The sequence below is a fragment of the Podarcis gaigeae genome (genome assembly GCF_964106915.1).
Source record: "Podarcis gaigeae genome assembly, chromosome: Z".
Classification (NCBI taxonomy): Eukaryota; Metazoa; Chordata; class Lepidosauria; order Squamata; family Lacertidae; genus Podarcis; species Podarcis gaigeae.
The window spans coordinates 8461945-8480040 of record NC_139691.1 but is presented as its reverse complement, the minus strand read 5'-3'; the positions used below and the strand labels follow the sequence as shown (position 1 = coordinate 8480040).

Genomic DNA, 18096 nt, shown 5'->3' with positions numbered 1-18096 from the left:
ATGTGTTGCTCCTCTTAGCTAATTTTGGCCACTCTATATAGAGAAGAGGACTCTGCAACACAGCCCACTTGGATGAGAGAGCTTGTTGAACTTCATCCCTGCAATTTTATTTTCTTTCTTAGAAATATCTCAAACCCATCTCCCATCATAAGGTCTTAAGTCAGGATACAATGCAAATTACAATTCACATTGAACCAATCTGGATCACAAATGAACTTGCCAAAAAAAGCAGGCTACAAACGCAACAAACACCTTTAAAGTTTCAAACGTATTTAAGGTTGCACTATAACTTAACATGGCTACTCTTCTGCAATTCATGGGTTGTAGCCAACATTGATCCTACTCAGAGTAGACCCATTGAAACATGGCCATTGCTAAATTAGGTGCATTAATTTCAATGGGTTTACTCCAAGGACAACCATACAATTTTAGGAGAGCTCCATGACAGAGTTTGCAAAAAGTGAATAGTGCAGTTGTGGTTGGTGCCCATTGGTACTGGTAGGGCAGAAAGGAGGGAGGTCAACAGGAGGTGAACCCAGGGCCAATGACAGACTGAGACATCCCCTCGAGTGGTTGTAGGTAAGAAGAAAATTCCACAACTGTTTGCATTAAAATAAATAAATCCTCATCTGCATGGTAGTGTGAATTTCTCCTAATATACACATTTTGTATTCAGTTTTGCCTGATACACATTTTTACAAAGCAATCTCCCCTGACATAATGCATTTTTGTTTGTTGTTATTTGTATATACACTATTCCCCCCAGCATCTGCATTTTTAGTACACATTTCTTGGGTGGAGAACTGCATTGCAAAATCTGGAGGATTGCAGATTTTAAAATATGACTTTATTTCAGTTCACATGCTATTTCAGAAAGTGCAACTTTGGTAGTTTTGACTTTAAAATTGGATCACATTTCTCCCCCAGCCCCAGCCTTACTTCAAAGCAATGTTGACTTACCACCCTCAGTAACATAGGAAATGATGTACTCATCAACAGCAGCAATTGCTGGCTGCCAAACAGCCAGTGCTTTGGAATCAGTGATGTTCACTGCCATTAGCCCTGATGGACTATCCAGAGCTACAGAGTGGGAGACAGACAGAGATAAAATGTCACAATCTGCCTTGGTACCAGTTGCTAGAACACCTATGTGGTGTCATCTGTATTACTTCCTTCAAATCCTTTCTGAAAAAAAGACACACATTTTCTGTCAAGGATAGCCCTCTGTTGTTGTTGTTTAGTCGTTTAGTCGTGTCCGACTCTTCGTGACCCCATGGACCAGAGCACGCCAGGCATTCCTGTCTTCGATAGCCCTCTAGTTCCCAGTAATGCAGTGGGTAACTAAGTCTAAATGCATGCAACTGTAATGGCCATATCTTGCTCCCTTGTTTCTCCCAGTCTTTCTTCCCCTTTCTCCATTGTTTCCTCTGTGTCAAATTTTAGGCTGTAAGCTCCTTAGGGCAGGGATCTGCCCTTTTGTACTCTCTAAAGCAATTGTGATGAATCTCTAGTCCGCAGGCCTAATCAAGCCACTTCACCCAAATCATGCACACCTGGCATTATATGTTACGCCAAATGGCTGAAAAAGAACAACCAGGAACCTTAAAATGAACTCTTCATTTTTTTTCATGGTAAGCAGAGTTTTTGCTACCAACCTCCAATGTGGCTGGCTGCACTCAAAAATGGAACTGTTCCCTGCCCCTAAATTATGTCTGCCTGCAACCCCACATTGGCAGGTATCTTCCTTTGCAATCTCGCTTGAGTCCAAAGGAAAGAATCAGGAGCACACCTATGGTAACCAGACATCAGTTGTTTGACAGTGGTCAGCCCTATCGTTTTCTCAAAGTGGCCCACCAGGAGACAGGAGCTCTGGATCCTGTTCCCTACTCCTGCTGTAAAGCATCCTGGCTACTGATCACTTAATTACCATCAACTTCTGGGACATACCTGTGGTCACAGATCCAGAAACAGGCTCACTTTCTTCAAATCCTTTGACAGAGATGATACTGACAATGTACTCCACGCCAGGGATCAGTTTTACCAGTTTAGTTCTACTCTTGCTTCCATCTACTGTCACATAATTGGGGGGACCTGGAATAGATAGTAGCTTGGATGACTGGTGGGACTAAGTATGCAAGGTTCAGAAACCAGAAGCAAAGGCTTAAGTATTTTGTCTCCAACATTCACAATACGTTACCAGCCATAAGAGAACATAAGAGCCCTGCTGCATCAGCCAAAGGCCCATCTAGTCCACCATCCTGTTCTCAGTGACCAATAAGATGTTTCTGATAAGCCTACAAGAAATACATGAGCACAACAGCTCTTTCCCTACTCCTCTTCCACAGCAACTGGTATTCAGATGCATACTGCAACCAGCGCTGGGGGTAGTACACAGCCATCATGGCTATGAATTTGTCTAATCTCCCCTTAAAGCTATCCAAGTGGGTGGCTGTCACAACATCTTCTGGTTGTGCATTCCACCATGAGAAGAAGTGTTTTCTTTTGTCTGTTCTGAACCTCCCAACATCCAGCTTCATTGGTATTATGAAGAAGGTAGAAACATTATTTCATCCCAAGGGTCATAGTCTTCCTCAGGCAACCTTGGGGGGTGGGGAGGCACATGCCAGCAGAGGATGGGGTCAGAGACAAAAGTAGACAAAGCAACGAATGCAAATCTTATCTTACACACATACCATCTCTCTCTATGCTGCATCCATGCAAGCAAGAGAAATGATCACAGTTCATGAACACTTTTAAGTCGGGCAAAACCATTCATGAAGGGCATAGATAAGTGCTGGTGGGCGATTGGGAGATGCAGCATGAGAAGATTCTGAGGGCCAGGCATTTGGCCACCTCCAGGCCTCTGTTTCCCCTCCTCTGGCCCATCCCTGTTCATACACCCTGCTTCTTCCTTACCTCCTGTAACTGGAACATAGGTAATCCGGAAGAGGTCCACCCTTGTCCGTGGGGGTGTCCAACTGACCACAGCTGAGTCTTCAGTAATATCAGAGAATGTAATTTCCTTGGGAGGTCCCATTGCTAACCAAGAGACAGACAGCAAGGCAAACAAAGAGAAGGAGTTAACAAATTGTTGCATCAGCCAGGCTGGTTGGGAAAAACACACACACACATGGTCTCAGATTTCCAGTCCAGGAGCTACAATAAATATTTGGTCCAGTGTCATGACTGGAATGGAAAGTTCCATACCACAAAGCATTTTTACTTGGCACAGGCAAATGATTGTCTTCATGGCCAAGTTTTTGTTTTTGACAAGGATCTTGAAGTTGTAGTCAACACTGCACACAACTCCCCCCCCCCAACCCCCCAAAAAGAATTGTAATGCTCAAATTCCAAGACACCTTCTGCCAGGAGACGACATCAGGATGGCAAATGCTGCACTCAAAATGGATCATTCGTGGTCTTTGACAGTATGTCAGGTGTCATAGCTCTAGCTGAGAGATCCATGTGTTCTCAGCTATGAACATGGAGCTCTTGTATTGGGAAAGCCTCTGCACATTTATGCTCCAGGGCCTGGCTATCAACTTTCCCTTCTTTAGTTTCAGTATTACCCTTTTATAGAAATCAATGGGGAGGAAGGTGGGGCCAAAACTGGAATTAGTCCTCATCTGCAGTATTCACTTAAAGCAGTACCATAGAAGCATAGAATTGTAGAGTTGGAAGGGACCCTGAGGGTCATCTAGTCCAACCCACTGCAATTCAGGAACATGCAGATGTTCCATACGGGGATCAAACCTGCAACCTTGGCATTATCAGCACCACACTCTAACCAACTGTGTCATCTGATGATTAGCGTACCATCCCACTTTACACAGTCATGGTTTCCTCCAAAGAATCCTGGGGACAGCAGTCTGTTAAGGCTGCTGGGAGTTGTCAGGAGACCCTTTCACAGAGCTACAATACCCATATTTTCCCAGGAAGAGTGATTGCTAAACTACTTTTAGAACTGTAGTTCTGTGAGCAGACAAGGCATCTCCTAGGCACCTCACAGCACTTCCAACACACTAGTGTTACCAGGATTATTTGGGGTAAGTCATGACTGTGCATTCATGCACACACACCTAGAAGTTTCTAGTGGAAATGTAGATTGGACAGGGCGTATAGTCATTATGTTTCTATTTCCCAGCTTTTTTGCCTTCATAGCATTGTTGGGGCATTTTTGTCACAATATTTATGCTGATGATTGGCATGTAGATGTAGATACCCTTCGAGTAGAAAAAAAAATGTGGCTGATGTAAATCTGTCAGTTTTGTGTACATCCTGCCCTCTTCCCCTTGGTTAAATGTCCCTGCATACTCATTGTAGATAATGATAAAACCATGTGCAAATCAAAGCTGCTCAAGTTTACAAGTTTTCATGTCAAGATTTTTGCTACGGGTCTTACATTTCTTTTGGCAGGTCAACTTGCAAAAGGGAAATAAAATGGAAGAGCTTTCCAACACCCAGAAGAAAAAAAAATCTGGCAGCCCAGTATGTACATTCAGCCTTTTAACTGTAAATAGATGATTTTTCCCCAGTTGCAATGAAAACAACTTGGGGGGGGGGGCGGGTTTGAAGAAAAAAATAAAAAATAAGCAACCCACACAAAAGATGTCCATTAGCAAGCAAGAGACAAATACCAGAAGCAAATCACATTAAAATAATCTAATAAGACATGCAAGTTAAAGTTCAACTAATTTTTTCGTCTTCTAAATTTGGAGGATGTATGTGCTTTCCTAACTTGACTTTGCTTACAAAACCCAATTCTGAAACATCTTCAGCATTTCAAGATTTGTAAGGAAAGAATAAGAAAAAGCTGTCCTAAGGGCTGATGGATGTTTGAGTCCAACAGCATCTGGATCTATCCACCTATCCCTGTTCTAACCTTTCCAGTCCAAAACTCAGTGCAGCAGGGATGGGGGACCCATGGCTCTCCAGGTGTTGCAGGTTTCCTTCTTTGCCTTTGGGGAAATCTTTTTTGCATTAGCATCAAAATTTGGGTGTATTGACAGACCGAAAGCATAAAATCAAAAGCTAATTACATGTCACTCATGCATCATGAGGACCACGATTCCTTCAAGCTCTCTGAATTGCTGCACTAAAAGCAATGTTGTTGGAGATTTTAATGGACTTTTTTCCTGTTACCAACTTACAGAATTAACTCCTGGGCTCCTAAGTCATTCTGAAAAGGGATGACTAAGATTATGTCACTGATGATAGGGATGGTGGGAAGGAGGCACTGCAACAGCTAATAGATGCTTATCATGGAGAAAAGCTGTATCATAGTGGCAAAGTATTTACTTTGCATGCAGAAGGATCTAGGTTCAATCCAAGGCATCACCAAGTAGGGATTGGAATGTCTCTTGTCTGAAACCCCAGATAGCCGCTGCCAGTAAATGCAGACTGGGGTGTGAAACCTTTTTGGTGTAGCAGGTCAGATCCTTCTCTCTCTCCAGCCCATGGGTCAACTCTGACAGGTGGGCAGGAGCACCGACATGTCAGTCACCTTGCACCATAATAACATTGACTGATTGACTTGTAGGTGTTCCTTCCAACCTGTTAAAAGCTGGCCTATGGAGTGGGGAAGAAAAGTGATAAAACAGGATTGAACTTCCTATGACATCAGGTGTGGTCCAAGTGGCCATGGTTGGAGGAAAATGATCCTGTGGTTCAAATGGGGAGGCATGGTGGGTTAAATGTGGCCCCTGAGCCAGAGGTTCCTCAACTCTGGTGAAGAAAATACTGAGTAGATGTTTGCATGAGTTGGTCTGTGTGAAGACCTACTGACCAGTGATGGAGGCATGTTCCAACATGGATTCCACAGACGTTACACCCATTTTTGTACTTTCCAATTTTTTATGGTATGAAAAGCTAGCATTGCTTGCAGCTAAATTTTATCCTTTGGAATTAATGTACTTAAATTAGTCATGTCCATCAGTTCCAAAGCCTCTGCTTTGAGTAGGACTAACACTGGATAATACTCCTTAGTTCAGAATGACAATTGGGCTCACATGATGAGATGCTCCTTCACCTTAAAAAATAAAGAAACAAGACCCTGCATATGGAAATGTAGCATGTCAAGAAGAAAGGTACAGATGTGAAAGACACATGCACACATATGCAGGTGAGTGGATCATGCCTTTCTCATCCTTGCCACACTTTATCCAAACAATACCTGTTGTAGCGATTGTATTTACAGGTTGGGAACGTTGTCCACTGGTAACTCCATAGAGATCAATGTAATATCCTGTGCCTTCTTTCAGCCCTATTATATCTTGGGTGCGTTCATGGCCTGGTACAATTAGTTCCAGAGGGTCTGATACCATATTGGTGTCCCTTATTTTAAGAACAAAACTGTCAAAGGCTCCATCATCTGCCGTCCAAGACAGACGAAAGCCATCAGGGGTTGCATCTGACACCAGAAGGTTGTCCACTTCAGGTTCTGCTTCTGAAAGTGCAAGAGGGAGAGAAAGAGAAAGAAAGAAAGAAAGCAGGAGAGGGAGAAATAAGATTTTTAATTTCCTTTAAAAGAAGAAAAAGGAGGAGACTCCAAGGAGATTTGCCCCAAGTCAGATTAGCGTATGATGTAAATGTTCCCGTCACAAATTCAAAGAAGTGGAAAGAATCCGCTATCCAAAAAAAGGGGGGGGGGGGAAATGCATTCAGAGATTATGAGCAAGACACATTCTTATCAAAATATGTGGGTGTAGGTGCGATCACTCTTCAAGGTCCCCCAAAGCAGCACGGCATTATCACTCACCATCTCCCCCTGCCATGCAATATTAAAACATGCTGGTAGTAAGCCTGATGTTCATTCGTTCTCTGTCTTCCATCAGAATCTCCTATTTTTCTGCTCATTTTTTAAAAGGTCATTAAAAGCAAAGCCACTGTAAATTATCTGAACATTGTCATTTTCCCGGGTTCACATCAAAGCACGCCTTTGAACAAAACAACCTATTCTTCCAATTCACAAATTATAATAAGTTTGTAGCCCCTTTAGTCCAGCACCCCTGATCCGGTGGTGGCTGGTGGCACAGAAGACGAGGAGGCTATCAGTAGGTGGAGGTGAAGCCAATGATATGCTGAGTCAACTTATTTCAGTTTTGTTCCCAACCTCCTCACTGCTGAGTTCTGCAAGACTAACACTGAGACTGGTAATAAGCAAGAAGGCAGGCAGGTGGGGATACCTGGGGTTGGTGGGGCACTGTCTTATTGAACCACCCCTTCTGCCCTATCCATACAGAAAATGGAGGGCAAGAGTGGGGAGCTTCTGCAGCCCTCCTGATGTTGTTGGGCTACTATTCCCTGTTGGCCATGTTGTATGGGACTAATGGGAGCTGAAGTCTAATAACATTTGGAGGGGCAGAGGATTTTCATGCCTGAGCAGATGACTCTCAACTAAGGGAGAGCCTAACCAATTCCCTAGGTAGCTGGTTCTATTGTTGAGCTGCTTTCCCCTAGCAAGATGTTTTCCTATTGCTTATCTGAAACCTGATCTCCCGTAACATAAGCACAAAGTTCTAGTTCTTTTCTCTGAAGCAGATGAGAATAAATTTTTGCTCTCTTCTATGTAGCACCTCTTCAGACAAATCTGATCCACATGGTGCATGTTTGACACCTGACTGAAGCAGTTTGATTAGTGATTTCACTGGAATACTAGGTTCATATTATGCATGTGCCCAGCTTGTAATGAGCATCTGGATCTCAAGATGAGCATAGTCCCAGGTGAAAAAGCTCTTATCTGGCTGTAGCATGACCTTCCCTCCCTGGTACCAAAATTTGAACTGGGTCAGGCCATCACAAACTAACCTTCCAGGTACATAGGCAGCTCACATGTTTGCAGTGAACTAGTTTGGTTTAAGTAGTTTGGTTTCACTGAACTTGTTAGAAAAAACCCTTCTGAACCACACCTGAAAGTGGTCCTCAAAAATTCCGGGTGAACTAAATATGAATTAAGTTCATTTGGGGGAAGAAACTTTGAACAATTTCTAGTTCTTCTTCAGATTTATTTTCTTACATGTGGGTTTTGTTTGTTTATTTACTCCTTGGGCCTTTAAATGTAAACATCACAATTGGGGTAAATAAACCAAAGAACTCACAGTCTACTGTGTGTGTATTCTGATGTCTTCTTAGTCTTAAATATATTGTATACTTCAATTCAGCAGCTTGGGAATGCTGATTTTTTCTCTTTTTTGCTGAGGGTTACTTTGGATGAACTTAGATGGAACTGTGAACTGAACATGAACTGAACTGGCTCATTTTGTAAAAGGACATATGTGAACTGGAATTAGTTCCTCTGGGGACATAATAGTTCCCAAGCCCATGTGGCTGGCTAGTGGAAAGAGATAACTTGGCTATATGGACTTTTGGTCTGATGCAGCAGTGCACTTGTTGCACTTTTACAGGTAGAAGGAACTAAATAAAGCTGTATCACTGTTTAGCCATGCATGCTTCAAAAGCTACCAAGATTGCTGTAGCATAAATTTTCTTCTGCCTTCCGGAGCTGTGTTTACTTAGCAAGATATTCTGAGATAATGAAAGAGAGATGGAGAGAGAGAACAGAAAGGCTACAAGTAAATATGGGTGGATGTCAAATAATGCTGCTAAGCATTGGAAAAATCCTTAGTTTCTTGGCTAGGAATTGAATTAATATGGTGATTTTTTAAAAGGATTAAACAGAGAGAGAGAGAGAGAGAGAGAGAGAGAGAGAGAGAGAGAGAGAGACAGAGACAGAGAGACAGAGAGAGAGAGTAGGAAAGTCAAGAGCTTCCTGCAGGGTTATACAAGGGGCAACACTAAGACTAAAATACTGAAACCCCCTGGACTGGTTGCAAGAAAGAAGATAGGCAGGTGGGTGCTGGCTAAGTGCAGACTGAGGTTGGTGGGGCAATGCAGTGATGGGTATGATCCCCACACACTCTCACATGCACATACAAAGGACATACACAAGCAGACAACCTCCTCATCAGCTGACCAAAGCAGATCAGCTGAAGAGAGGGAATATTACACCTGTCTATCCATTAAATGATCAATGTGATGGTAGGGAAGCATCTCCACCCATCCCGGTGCTGTGTCTACTTCTATTCCCTTTCTTTTGCCCATTGGTCTTGAGAGGGCAGGACAAATTATTTATAGAGGGTTAGATCATACCCTTGAACTAGGAGTTCACTACTTGAGTGTGAAGGCACAAGCTACAACAACATGGCTGCAGCTCAAAACCAGTCTAGGTCTATTTAGTGCCTAGATAGAAGATTGCCTAGGAATCCTATGTATGCTGTGCTGTGTTGAGTTCTATGGAAGAAAGGCAATATATTAATCAACTAAGTAAAATCTTTCCCAACAGGATTCCAATGAAGCTGGATGCCTTGGCTTACAAGGAATATGAAAGCTCAGCTATGTATGCAAACTTAGATCATATTTGCCATCATTGCAGATCCTCTTGTATGAAGAAAATAGATCAGACTATCATGGAGAAGAGGTGTTTTAAGGAGTCCTGGAGTACTACTGAAAAATGTTCCAAGAATTAAGATTATTCTTCCTTCAGAAGTAAGTTCCTAACACGGATTTAAATCCTTGTTCAAAGCTTTCCAATGGAGACAATATGGTGGTGGGGCTAAGTTTAGTTAAATGGATATATTGATGGGTTTAGATGTGGGGTACCCTTCAGAATACTTGGCGGGCCATAATGTTCACTGCTGGTATTGTCCCTGCCATCATTTTGCAGAATGACCTAGCCCATAGGGAGTTTAACACTCATGGAGTTCTTGAAAGCGCAAGTTTTCTTGAAGTTAACCATATCTGTGAGCCTGATCAGTGTTTGGATGGGAGGAGAATTCTTCTCTTGCTGTGTACCTCCTGCAATCTGCTTTTCCAAAAGTAGAATAAATAAACAAGGGAAGAGAAGTAGAATGTATAAACAAAGATTAAATCAATGAAGATACATTGAAACTCCCCCTTTGGATAGGGGTTCAAAGACATCTGAACAAATCAACATCTGTTGGTTCTCTCAGTTTGGTTCTCCAAGAGACAGGGAAAATAGGACATCCAAGAAAGAGAAGTATGGGAGTCATGTTAGTGGATGTGTCAGTAGCTAGTGATGAGGGAAACCATGGTTTGTCACCAAATGAGGCGTTAAAAAAAAAGTGTCCAGAGGAAGGATGAAGAAAGTGTGCATTAGAGGTAGAGAACATTCCAGTTGCATTAAAATACCTGTTAGAGCAACAACACTTAAGGGCCTAGTTTGGCGACCATGAGCAAAACCGTAAAGCACAACCTCATAGCCAATGCCAGTTATGAGACCTCTAAGTGTCAGCTGACGCTGGGCTCCTGAGAGGAGGAACTCCTGGGGGTCCAGCAGTTTGCCAGAATCCACCACGATTATTAGAAAGCTGTCAAAGGCATTCTCTGATGCCATCCAGGACACTGTAAAGCCATATGGATTAATGCCTGAGACAGTGAGGTTTTCCAGTGGGGGCAAGGGCTCTGAAAGAAGGGGAAGGTGTGAAAAACACAAAGGAGAAAAAAGAGTTAGATAAGACAGTGCGTGTAACTTGCTATAAACCACAGGTCTGCATGGGGGAGCAGGGGAAACTAGCAACTATTACAGTGTAGTATTAATGGTGAAATAATTGTATATAGTTTTCAAGGTAGATTCATACATGCATATCCATCACTCAGTGGGCTGTATCCAATGCCAGTCCTACTCAGTATAGACCTGTTGAAATCAATGAACTGAATAATTTGGGTCTACTCTGAAGAGAACTTAGTTTGGGTACAATCCAATATCTCCATGAATAGCACAGTCAAGTTTCATGATGTGGTCTATGTTAGCTGCATAAAGGGTTATGCCACAGTTTGAGACCAGGTTATTAGAAGACCCATCAACACCTGCATGGACCTGTCCTAGTCATAACCGAGACTATAGAAGCTCTGCTTCAGTGCCTTCTAAGATCTATGCCCATGTTTCCCAAACTTGGGTCTCCAGCTGTTTTTGGACTACAGTTCCCACCATCCCTGACCACTGGTCCTGCTAGCTGGGGATGATGAGAGTTGTAGTCCAAAAACAGCTGGAGATACAAGTTTGGGAAATGCTGATCTATGAGGGTGGTAGACAAACTTCAGTGTGTTTACTCAGAAGTAAGTCTCAGTGTGGTCAATGGAACTTGCTTCTAAGTAATTGTGTATAGCAGCAGAGAACCTGTGGCTCTTTAGATGTTGTTAGACATCATCCCTGACAATTGGCCATGTTGGCTGGGATTGATGGCAATTTGAGCCCAACAATGTCTAAAACCTCTGGCAAAGGAGAATTTACCACCTTCCAAGGCAGTCCAAGATCTCATGGCTACAATTACACGAAGATGGAGATTATATTAACCGTCAATGTTTTCTTCTCCAGACGCACAGTAATATAAATTTAGTATTGTCCATTGCCTACTGCTGTTTGGTTTAAAACAAACAAACAGGCAACCCTCAATTGAAAGTCAATCAACTTTGCTCCACAAAGCTGTAATCCATCAACATTCTTAGATATGGGATTTGCAGTACATGGTGAAAATGCCGCAATCATAATTGCCAATTCATTTAATCCAAATAGGAGGGGAATGGAAGGGGTGGGGGGAACAAACACCCAATGTCTTTTAAATGGGTACCTGTCATCAACAAAGAGATGAGAGACTCAGTGTGTCTCCCGCCTGTGGTTGTGCCCTGAATGTTAATGTCATAATCAGTATAATCTACTGAGCCTGAGACGAGAGTGTCATGAGCCTCTCCTGACACCGAAAGCTTCTGAGACTCCCGGAACAAATGGGAATCTCTAACATTTACAGCCAACTTTGCAAAAGGCACATCTCTTGTGGTCCAGGAGAGGTTGAATGTGTTGGCCTTAGCATTTGTGAGTGTAAGCATGCCCAGCTGTGGTTCGACCTCTGAAGAAAAAGGGAACACAAAAAGCGGAAAGAGAAAAGCATTACTGGTTGGCAGCCATGTGGTTGTAGAGAAAACAGAAGGTGCATCACTTAATCAACAACATGTGATGTTCCCCACCCCTGGCACAAAACCACTAAGTCCAGAGTATAAAAATGACATAACTTGCATCAATGGATGGTCTGCTCATCTAGGACAGCCCCCCCCCCAATAAGTCTCCCTTCTCTTTCCCCAAGGTAAGATGTTTTATTTTTTGCCTCAGGAATGGAAGGGAGAAAAATGGGTGTGAGCAGGGACCAAAGCAGAACTTAAGCAGGCGCCAGCTACCAATAAGCTGTGCTTGCCTCAGCCTTGCTTACTGCATGTGTGAAACCTAACTGACCCCAATTAAGGACTCATGCTAGAACTGCCCTCATGCTGCCATATGGTGACAAAGCAGTGTTGGCATGGTTTTGTAATGCTCATGTGCCTTTAAAGAAACAAGCTCAATGTGATCTCATGATCACCTGAAGATGGTGGAATGTACAGCAACACAGAAGACAGATATAGCACCACCAGACTTAACATGCAAGTTTGAAATAGTTTCCCCAACATTTCTCCACCACTTGGACGTTGTCAAAGCATGCTTTTCCGGTCAGATCAGGCTTAGCCCTTGGAACTTAAAAGCTCCTGCATGCAATGCAAAATGAAAGAATCCTGTCAGGCAAGACATACAGTAGGATCTTGGTTACCCTGGAGGTGCCTTTGTTAGCAAAACACGCTGGCATCTTGTGGAAGGTATGTTATCATCCTAACCCCAATTAAGGATGATTGGTAGAAGTGACTGTACTCTTGGGCTGGAAGCTCAAGAAAGAGATGGGCTTTGCTTTTCCATTCCAAGTATTGACTCAGCATAATAATATATGCAGAGATGCCAGGCAGATGAGACTCTTGATATGTATAATGGAATTGGTACCAACCATGCAGCTTCCCACCTCTCTTTGGTTGATACACTGCAATACTGAAAATATAAGTAACTGAGGGGTCTTAGAGGTCCAACAGCAGAACACTGATATGTGCCATCATAAAGCAAGGTGGCATGCAAAGATTTATCTCTCAGGATGACAAGAACTGTGGGATAGCAAGGCCTCATGATGAAAACATCAAGGCAGGAAGAAGAAAGACAGAAGAAGTGCAATGATGGTCAGTGATGGGAGATCAGATGCAGTGATGCTCTAGAAAGATGTCTGCTGGAACAAGTACATACACATATATTTATATATGCATATATGTATGTTGTAAGTAGCACACACACATACACACACATATGTGATGTAGATTAGCATGTGTGCATATATAGAAGAAGTCCTTAATTGTTGGGACACAACAGTTGTAACAATATTGTCCTCCTTTCAGGTTTACTCCGGCTCTGAGAAATAAGCACTCTTTCTAAATTAAGGCAGGAAGGAAAATATCATACTTGGGGAAACTGCACTTATGAGTAAAAGGAATCAGAGAAAAGGCAAACCTTGGAGGTGATATACCTGTGGTAGCCCATGTCGTCAAGGTCTGGCTACTTTGCCCATCAACCAAGCCATGAAGCTGGAGGGTATAATTAGAGTTCGGTCTGAGATTGATGAGGACAAAGCTCCGAGAGTCCCCCGGCACTGTGTGCTGCTGGGAGTCCAGAGACCGGTGGTTGGTGTTTCTAACATCTAAGAGGAAATGGTCAAAGGCAACGTCCTGTGCTTCCCACATGAGGGACAGGCTGTCAGAGGAAGTATCTGAAACTGTGAGTTTGCTAAGGAGATGTGCAGTTACTATGAGGAAAAAACACATTGGAATCAACATGGGCAAAACTTCCAAGGTAGAATACAATAACAGAAGAACTCAAGGAAGGATGCAGAAGAAACATGCCCGGTGGAATCCTACCTGTAAACTTTGGGTTGTATCTGGCTAAATCCTACTGAGCATATATCCACTGATTTTAATGGACTTAAGTTAGTCACTGGGTCTACTCTGAGTAGAGCTAACATTCAAAGCAACCTTTAAAGGGTGCTTTTTGGTTGGCCAACTTATACAATGGCAAAAATACAGGAAAGAAGTGGGTAGTGTTGAGACGACTAGGACTGGAAAATGAATCAGTTTTAAAGAGATATATGCACAGAATTCTAACCCATGGGCTTTTCTCACACTGAACTGCCTCTTGTATTGAGAACCTACTCCTGTCTAAACTATGTGCACTGTTGGTTTGTTTTTGTTTTTTGTTTTAAAAAGTCTGGATAATTATATACAAAATTATGTTTAAAAATACATTTATGCATATATTTGTGACAATACCCATAAAATGTCAAGCCTCATGGTGTACTCTGTTTCCTCTGGATACTCTTATACGTATATTGAAACATACACATTTTGATACCAACATGGTGCTCTCCAGGTTTTGTTGGACTATTAGTCCCACATAGACTGTGCTAGCTGAGTCTGCTTTATAGAGTTATGTGTGTTGCTGTGTCTATCTATTTATGTGCAGGTTACTTCAGTAAATCTTTAGTAAATCTGGGGGGGGGGGTATAGTATGTGTATAATATTATATGTATAATGGGAAACTTCATATTTTTAGTGAAACTGGGGTGGGTGGAGACTTTATTGTTAAGATTAAGGCCCCACCTGCACTACACATTTTTAACACATCAAGGGTGCCAAGAATTGTTAAGAGACCTCTGTTCTCTTCACAGAGATACAATTCCCAGAGTTCCCTGGGAACAGTGATTTGTTGTTACACTCATTAGTTCTTCACATGTATAACCAACATCTGCAAGGGGCTACAGAAGATGCTAGTTGTGGCTACATATATTCAGCAGACTTTCCATTCTCTTCCCTATGAACCTTTGGAGGATCAATGGAAAGTATAATCTACCTTAGAAAAAACTACTTAGAAATTTCCCAAGTCCATCAAAATAGGATATTGTGATGGACTAACAAGCATTTCTATTCTCATTTTCCCTTATGCGCTCATGTTCTACACTTCTAGAAAAAATGGCTGCTATTCTTCATGGAACATAATAAAATCTCTGCTGCACCACAGCAAAGTCCCATAATTTAAATAGGCATTGAGTGAATTATTATTATAGGTCCTAAATCTGCCACCAGCCATCTTCACCAGATAAACCCTACTTTTGGTGTTTATAAGAGAGGAAGAAGAACTTATCTCTGTTACAAAATTGTAAGAAGAGCTCTATTGGATTAAAGCCAAAGGCCTACCACAGTCCACCATCATGTTAACACAATCTGTGACTCCCCATAACTGGTATTCAGAGGCACACAGACTAGAGGAAGAACTTGGCCATTGTGCCTCATGATAGTCTTACCCTCCATGAATTTGTGTACTCCTCTTTTAAAGCCATCCGAGTTGGTGGCCATCGTTACCTCTTTCACAGTTAAACAATGACTTTAAAAGTGGCATACACAAATAGTTAATTTTCCTCTTCATTGCCCCTTCTCCCTACCAAAAAAAAAAAAAAAAAAGCCTATGAAAAAAGGTCCAAATATCCTTTCATGTAAGGGAACACTTCAGCACACTTACAATTTTGGTTGTCCATTTCTGCAACTCACCAGAAGGCAATAGGAAGTGTGAAAGAGTAAATGGTGCTGAGGTTAAGGACGGTCTTGAAAAGGAAACTGAATAACACATGATACACATGAGGTAGCATCATATACCTGTAGTAGCTGTAGCGCTTAATGCCTGAGTACGGAAACCACGAGTAACTCCATAGAGGTAGATAATGAAATTAGTTTTAGGGGACAGCCCTGAGATATGAGCAGCCTTTAAATGGCCTGAGATGTTGTATTCCATGGGTTCCAGCAACCTGTTGGAATCAATAATTTCAATGATAAAGCTCTCGAAGTTTCCTTTGGTGGTGATCCAGGAGAGATTGAAGCCTTCAGGGGTGATGCCCCAAACTGTTAAGTTGCTGACTTCGGGCTTCATCGCTGAAGAAGGGAAACAACATTGAATTTGATTTTAATTTTGATTTTAACTGAAAGTTCAAAGTCTGTTCTATTTGACTTCAAGTCCCGAGCTGAACAATGCAGGAGATGAAATGGGGGAGAGACCAGCTCAAGCAAGCAAATAAGGAAAGAAGCTAAAAGCCAATGCAAAATAGATGTCGAAGATAATCAAGGCCCCCATGCGTAGAAGCAGAATGCAGAGCAGCTCCCTAGGAATGATTTTGAGACTTCTCCTACGTACAACTCTAGAGGGGAAAGTTGCAATAATATCTGTTAGATCACACACACACACACACACACACACACACACACACACAAACTAAGCTGGGAGAAAACTCTCAGGAAATAGCTGCACATTTTTGAAACACTTGCAAAGAAACTTTGTAAATACTGTACTGAGCTGATAGCATATGGAGTGGAAGAAGAGGCATATTATGCTGCCTGGAGATCTTCAGAATACAGATGATTATAAAAGAAATTAAATGCAGAGGAAAGTGCCTTCGAGCATAGATTTAGGACTATGGTTTTCATGCTGGAAGATTACTTTAATCTACAGCCAAGCCTCAGTTCCTTTCACTCAGTTCCTCAATATTCTGCTAGGGATGTTCTTCAAATAAGGAAAGCATCACAACTGATAAACCCCTGTCTCTGTTTTTTAGATGAAAATAGCAGGGAAGCAAGTAGCATGTCAGAAAGTGGTTCCACGGGTTACCATGAAATGAAATAGTCAACCTACAGGAGATTTGCTCGTCATTAGGGAGGGATGGAAACAATGCAGGGTTGAGCAGATGCCATTCTCTCTCTTTCTGCAAAGGAAGGAAGGAAGGAAGCAAGAAATGGTGGCTGAAACATGTGAGCAGATGCAAAAAAGAGAAGAAGATACCTGTCATGGATTCAACTGAAAGGGGCTTTGTTCTGTAGCCCCGAGTCACACCATAGAGAGTGATAGTGTAAAGAGTGCTTGGCAGGAGGCCAGTAAGATTCGCAAATCGCAAATAGCCTGGGATGGTGATATTATGTCCATTTTCTGGCTGGTTTGGCTCCTGCACCTGCATGACAAAGTTCTCAAAGGCCCCTTCTCCAGCTGTCCAGGTGAGCTGGAATCCATCCCAGTGAACCTCTGAGACTGATAAATTCCCCAGCTCAGGCTCTTTTTCTAGATATAAAGGACAGAGAGCCAAATTGGTTAATCAGATTTGAAGGTCAAAGAAAGCAAGCAAAGGAGTGATGAGGTACCGCCTGTCTCAAAGCTTTCATGATAATGAGTTCCATTTTTACCTGGTTACGTATTTATGAGCCCATCTCCCTTTCACTTATACACACACTTCAAGAGCTATATGTCCTAGGAGACAACCTGGGGATAAGATTTCCAAAGGAAATTCAGGAACACAGCTGAGGAAGTAGACATCAGCGAAACCACCTATAAACCTTGATAGCCTCAGTAAAGCTATAGCTTTCTAGCAAGCAAGAATATTAAGCTGTGGGATCTAAAAAGGCAATTCAGGGACTGATTTCCATCTGAAATTCATTTTGCAAGACACACACATACAGTCTGCTGCTTTACATTAACCATTAACAATTCAATATTTGCTCCCCCAAAGCTATTACAGGAATGCAGTAACGAATGAGGTAAATGAGGTAAATATTTTATTGTGGGGACCAAAGCCCCCACAGCCCCTAGGATTTGACTCCTATGTTTTCAAGGAAGGGAGTGGATAGTGCTCCCTATATCTCCATATTAGTTGTCTTCTATTGGCAAGGGGAGAGAGTCCAGTTTTCATAGTGAACATCAATTTCATATTTTCTGGGATACAGTGGTTAAATGGGTAAAATGTCATGCTTTCAGCAACTAAGAAAACAGATTTTCCTAATATAATGCATTTTTTATGTTATTTTTACTAATATGCATGCTCCTGTACACATTATACTAGTATATGCATATTTGTACACATTTTTTGGCTGGGGAACTACATCACAAGATTCAGAGCAGTATGAATTTTGATGGTTGTGCTTCAATTCACATTATTTTGGGAAAGTGTGAATTTGGCAGGTTTATCTTTAAATGCAAACTGAATCCTGTTTCTTCCCCATCCTAGTAACAACCCAGTGCATGATCTGTTTCTATAACATTGCCAAAGCAAAGCAGGCATGAGCTTGGACTGAAAGCTACATGTAGCTATTCTGAGC

The 18096-nt window shown here is 42.1% G+C and overlaps 1 protein-coding gene across 7 annotated transcripts in view; it reads right to left on the bottom strand.

The window, feature by feature from the left end:
• Positions 1-18096, bottom strand: part of TNC (tenascin C) — a 79149-nt gene that overhangs the window by 14605 nt on the left and 46448 nt on the right. For 2 of the 7 annotated variants that reach the window (XM_083721563.1, XM_083721564.1), the window contains exons 11-19: positions 16793-17065; positions 15619-15891; positions 13443-13718; positions 11646-11921; positions 10207-10479; positions 6173-6445; positions 2917-3039; positions 1948-2091; positions 961-1080 (exon numbers count right to left, since the gene is read on the bottom strand). In XM_083721563.1, the coding sequence (XP_083577689.1) occupies positions 961-1080; positions 1948-2091; positions 2917-3039; positions 6173-6445; positions 10207-10479; positions 11646-11921; positions 13443-13718; positions 15619-15891; positions 16793-17065 (2031 nt within the window). The remainder of the gene's footprint in view (positions 1-960; positions 1081-1947; positions 2092-2916; positions 3040-6172; positions 6446-10206; positions 10480-11645; positions 11922-13442; positions 13719-15618; positions 15892-16792; positions 17066-18096) is intronic. The other 5 variants (XM_083721567.1, XM_083721568.1, XM_083721565.1 and 2 more) reach the window with 4 other exon arrangements.